The 5,562-nt window shown below is 45.2% G+C and overlaps 1 protein-coding gene across 1 annotated transcript; it reads right to left on the bottom strand.

The window, feature by feature from the left end:
- Positions 1–1,684: 1,684 nt before the first annotated feature.
- On the bottom strand, positions 1,685–4,560 carry LOC525101 (melanoma antigen preferentially expressed in tumors). The gene is made up of 3 exons (XM_024976568.1): positions 4,274–4,560; positions 3,268–3,840; positions 1,685–2,258 (listed from the first exon to the last, which is right to left on the bottom strand). The coding sequence occupies exons 1-3, from the start codon at positions 4,558–4,560 to the stop codon at positions 1,685–1,687; spliced, it is 1,434 nt and encodes a 477-aa protein (XP_024832336.1).
- Positions 4,561–5,562: the final 1,002 nt, after the last annotated feature.

Genomic DNA, 5,562 nt, shown 5'->3' with positions numbered 1-5,562 from the left:
CTGGAATATTGATGAGTTTACTGTAATCTTGCTTTCTCTTCATGGTGATGGGTTTCTATGAACTCCTACCCCACCTCCCATACACCCCACACCCCACAAATTCATATCTTGAAGCCTTAGTCCCCAGGGTGATGGGATTTGGAGTTACCTTAGGAGGTAACTAGGTTTAGCTGAGATCATAGAGCTGAAGATCCTTGAGCCATTTAGTGCCCTTAGAATCAAATGAAGAGACTTGAGCTCCCCTCCCCTGACAAAGTGAGGAAATTAGGAAGCTTGTTCTCTCCATAACCCAACCTCACTGCCTCTCTGATCTCAGTCTTCAAGCCTCCAGAATTGGAAGATGTAAATTTTCTTTGTTTAAGCCCCTCAGTCCATTGGATTGTTATAATGGCCTGAATTGCCTCAGTCACGCATGATAGGATAGAAAGATTGTGAAGGAAGGTGGAAGATATTTGTGGGCTCATGATTTTCTTTTTCTTGAAAAATCACACAACACATAAGAAGTTGGTGCTTTATATAGTAGGTTAAAGTAAAATACAGGTGGTATGATTGACTTTATAATGTAATCCACTCTTGCATAAAATTCCCTATGACTCTAACAGTTGTTCATTAATTCAGGTTATAGGCAATTCATGTGAAAATATATACTGCCTGCAAGTGTTATTTGTTTTATATCCTACACATTTATATTATTTTTTGTTCAGTCCCTCAGTTGTGTGTCCTACTCTTTGGACTACAGCAAGGCAGGCTTCCCTGTCCTTGAAAGAATATAATTTTAATGAGTTATAGAAATACTAAAACCATGTTATATGCCTCTATGATTTGTGTGTTTTGCTAAAAGATATATAATAACTTCCCTAGCCCAGCAGATTAATTAAGAAGGATCATTATCCACCTGGGTAATGAGTTGGCAAAGTCCAGAAGTTCAGTTTATCTGAAGTCCTGAAGTCCCCTTCTAGAATTGGTACCTATGCCTTTTGCAGTTAAACCCTTTCCTCCCACAAAGAAAGGTCAAGGTCAAAAACTGAAACTTATGGAGGGACCAGGAAATGATGAGGATTCCTCATGACCAGGGTCATGGCCTGAGTCAGCCGTAAAGATCCTGGCTGGGCTTTCACGCGAGTGGCTCATTGGACACTGAGTATGCTCCTCTCTGTGTGTATTAACCCACAGAACAGCCCCAGAAGTAACAATGGAGGTCAAAGATGCCCCCAAAGAATAAAGAACTGGTGGGAATGGTAAGGTTTTGAATCATAGACAACACAGTGCCTTAAAAAAAAAAATCAGTGTCCAGAGATTCCTGTGGTATAAACTGAAAAATTAAGATAATACATCATGGATGACAGCAATCCATTTACAATGAGGGTCTCTTATTTCTGACCATTTCTTTACAACTGTATACCCAAGGATAACTCCAACAGGTGAGTCTCAAGCTTGAATCCACCTAAAGAAATTTAGGTTCCTAGTTCTGACACTACAGGACGAACACATGTCCACAAGCATTCCTTTACCAGGGAGACTACATTTCCCCCTGCAGTCCCGCTCCCCCTGCAGGATCACCTTTCCTTTTCACATTCACATTGAGCAGATGTCTGGAACCAGCTTTATTTTCCCTTCATGATGTATCTTGTCCTAGATCTCAGTTTCCAAGTGCTCAGAAGAAAGCTTTGATCGATGCACCAAACTAGGCAAGGCTGTTACCACCGTATATGATGGGCTCAGGACGACGGAATGTGTTATCTCCACAGTGTGGGCAGGGTGTGAAGTTAATCCAGATGGTCCTGGGGCGTCCTAAGTCCTTCAGAATCTCAAGCAGTTCAGTCTGACACTGGGCAAGTCTCCCATGTTGGAGGATCCTGTCAGAGCTGAAACTTTCCTGAGGGACAGGGTACAGCTCTTGACTTAAACTGGGCAGCCCAGAGGTGTGTTGCAGCAGCTTCTCCATGATGGCCATGGAGAGGAGGTTACCACAGAGACTGAAGCACGTGAGCTGGATGCAGTGGCTCAGGGCTGGCAGGATGGCTTCAAGGTGGGAGTCTCTGATCCCACATTGCTCTAAGTACAGTTCCTGGAGGGTAGATGCAATTTTCTCCAGCAGAGCTGGGAGAAGTTCAGAACTAGAGTAGGTCATGGTAACCCCACTCAGATCTAGGCCCCTTAGGTGACTGATATTCGGGCTCTGGGATAGATGGGTCAGGTCTGAATCTGTAAGCAGGCAGTGAGTTATCTCAAGGTTGTCCAACGGGGTCATCAGGCACCTGAGGAGAAAGAGAGGAATTAGGTATTGGAAACTGAGGTGGAAGGTGATCACAAGTTGAGAGACAAGTGATCTGCCCAAGCCCAAGTTTGGTCTGATCATCTAATAAGATTAATACTCAGAATGGCTAATCTCATTGTAGACAGTCATTTCACCTTCTTTGTGGGACTGGGCCAAGCACACAGAGTTTTAAAAGCTCTCTCTCCTCAGTACTCAAGCAGAGAAAAATGTACTCTGCTTCTTTACAAAGAGTAATGAATATAATGGAATGTACCAGGCAAACTTAGAGGAGAGCCTAACATCTTGTCTCAATAAAGAGTGGACATCACTGAATGTTAATAGTAAGAGATATACTTACTAGCTACCTAGGCAGGCTACCTTCTGAACATGCTTGGGCCCCAGACATCCATCTCAAGCAGGTGAGGCTTCTGGGTGACATGCATAGAGGACCAACCTGGGCAAAATCCCACAGCATCCACAGAGGATGCCAGTCTGCAAGGGCTCATTTACATCCCTGCTTTATCTGCAAATCATCTACCAATTTTTATGATCCCTTTGACACCTGCCCTATTGCCATCATCTCCAGAATCATGCATTTCCCATATATTATTTGCCATATCTGGAGCAAAAAACAACCTTTTACAGACAGGGAATTTGAGATAGGCTCATCGTGGTCACAAAATTGGAGAACACAGAGCATCAGTTCAGAAATGCTCAGGGCTAGAGGAGTTCTCTGTGTTCAATGCCCCCTTTCCTTACCTATTTTCCTAAGTCATTTAGGAAAGATATCTCTTCCTAAGAAATCAAATACCCACACCCTAGATTCTAACCCCTAGTCTAGAGCTTCCTATCATAGTGCCCCTTTCAAGAGCCTCTCTCCCAGTTTGGACCCCTACTTAGATTTGGGTGTTTATGTGATACCACAGTTCACAATGGAGCAGCAAAGGGGACGGTGCATTTGATATTCTAGTGTTGGGTTTACTGTTACCTGGTCAGTGGTGCACACTCACCTGAGCATCTGGTCCAGGCAGCCTTCGAGGTAGAAGGGAGATTCCAGATGGAGATTCCGGAGGCAGTGCAGCCTCAGGAACTGAGAAGTAATTTTGACAACGTGCTCTTCCTCCCGCTCCTCAGGATCAGGCATGTGGATGTGGGAGATGAGGAGTCTCTGCAAATTGCTCATCTGGCCCAGGAGAGGAGCAAACATGGCCAGGGTAGACAGATGCCAGGTGCAATTCACATGTAACTCCTGGATACAGTCCAGCTGCACCATACTCAGGACCTTCATAACATTATCCATGGAAAATGAAATAATCCTCAGCTTCTTACAACATAGGTGTATGGAAGCTTTCCTCTCTTCCACCCATCTCATAAGGTAGGTAAGGAATCCATCCACACTCCTTTCCTTGAGGTGAAGTTCTATGAACACCTCGAAGGGAGCCAAGGGCTGCTCGGTCCTCAACCTGTCCTCAGCCCCTGGTGCCATTGAAAAGCTTGAGGACACTTGGACACTGGATCCAGACCACATTCTCCAGAAGTCCTGGCCAGTATTCCTTAAATCCAGCACATGCAGTTTGCACCTCCTGTGGGGAAACAGCAAATTGGCAGTGATGGTTTTAAGATCCACAAAAAATTTAGGCAACACTCTGACTTCCCACCTGAGCTTTTATTTCACATTCCCAATGTCACAAGCTGCCTTGCCCTCTTCTTCCCTCTCTGCCTCACCTTCCTCCATCTCCTTTTCCATTTAAATTTTCCCTAACTTTCTACTCTAGTTCCCTTAAGCATCCTTGTGAGGAGGCTGGTGCATGTACTTTCACATTTCCTTGCATCTTAGGTGCTCCTACACTGCTGGAAGGCATTTCCCAAAGGGAGCTCAGCCATGGCCAAGTCTCTGTGTTTCTTCATTGGCATCACTAGAAGTGACTGATCCATACATGTGTCATCTACTCTCCGGATGTCAGCTGTCTCTTCTTGACTGCTCATAACCTATCAGATTACCTGCACCAGACTCACCTGGGCTGATCCTTCTGTGCAAGCAGGACATCAAGGCCATCCAGCACTGCTTGTAAGGTTCCCAAATGAGGTGTCTGCATCAGGCCTCCCAGAGGCAGGCGGACAAAGGGCCAGGCTTGCACCAAGGCCTTTAGGGTCTTTCTGCGTCTTCCACAGAATGCTTCCATGAAGAGCGGGGGGAAGAGCTCGATGGGCAGATGCTCCAGAGCAGAAATGGACAAGGCCTCAACAGTTAGTAGGCTCTTTCCTGCCAGGTTCAGGAGTCTCTGGGGGTTTGGGGCACTCATCCTGATTCTACTCCTAAAGGAATCCTGTGAGAACTTGCAGGAAAGAAGGCATCATTCTCAGGTAAATATGAACACCCCTTCATCTGTCTCCCCACACTTCAGAGGAACCATCTCTGAGTGAAAGTCTCTGCTCTGATAGTTGTGGAATAGCCTCAGTTTTGCACAATTTCATGCCAGTCCAGGCTAAGTGAGGAAAAAGTGATAGCTATGACCCATAGACACCAAAACAAGCATTTCACAAGGACTAAGTGTCAGACTTTATTTTGGGGGGCTCCAAAATCACTGCAGATGGTGATTGCAACCATGAAATTAAAAGACACTTACTCCTTGGAAAGAAAGTTATGACCAACCTAGATAGCATATTCAAAAGGAGAGACATTACTTTGCCAACAAAGGTCCGTCTAGTCAAGACTATGTTTTTTCCAGTGGTCATATATAGATGTGAGAGTTGGACTGTGAAGAAAGCTGAGTGCAGAAGAATTGATACTTTTGAACTGTGGTGTTGGAGAAGACTCTTGAGAGTCCCTTGGACTGCAAGAGATCCAACCAGTCCATTCTAAAAGAGATCAGTCCTGGGTATTCATTGGAAGGACTGATGCTAAAGCTGAAACTCCAATACTTTGGCCACCTTATGCAAAGAGTTGACTCATTGCAAAAGACTCTGATGCTGGGAGGAATTGGGGGCAGGAGGAGAAGGGGATGACAGAGGATGAGATGACTGGATGGCATCACCAACTCGATGGACATGAGTGAGTGAACTCCGGGAGTTGGTGATGGACAGGGAGGTCTGGCCTGCTGTGATTCATGGGGTCTCAAAGAGTCAGACAGGACTGAGTGACTGAACTGAACTGAACTGAAAGAGGAAAAAACCCAACCCACTAGTCCATTCATATCCGTTCACTGCTTTGCTTAATCAGGTTTCACTGGGAAGCATGTACCATGAGCTGAAGGTTAAGTTCCATCTTTTTTTTTGGGGGGGGGGGGAATATTTAAATCATCACT

Source organism: Bos taurus, chromosome 16, assembly GCF_002263795.3.
Source record: "Bos taurus isolate L1 Dominette 01449 registration number 42190680 breed Hereford chromosome 16, ARS-UCD2.0, whole genome shotgun sequence".
Lineage (NCBI taxonomy): Eukaryota > Metazoa > Chordata > Mammalia > Artiodactyla > Bovidae > Bos > Bos taurus.
This window is presented reverse-complemented; position numbering and strand designations above follow the sequence as displayed.

Coding starts and splice junctions, on each gene's coding strand:
- LOC525101 (XM_024976568.1), bottom strand. CDS start 4,560: ATGAGTGCCCCAAACCCCCAGAGACTCCTGAACCTGGCAGGAAAGAGC. Junction 3,841..4,273: donor GCACAGAAGGATCAGCCCAG/GTGAGTCTGGTG, acceptor GTTTCCCCACAG/GAGGTGCAAACTGCATGTGC. Junction 2,259..3,267: donor TGCCTGGACCAGATGCTCAG/GTGAGTGTGCAC, acceptor CTTTCTCCTCAG/GTGCCTGATGACCCCGTTGG.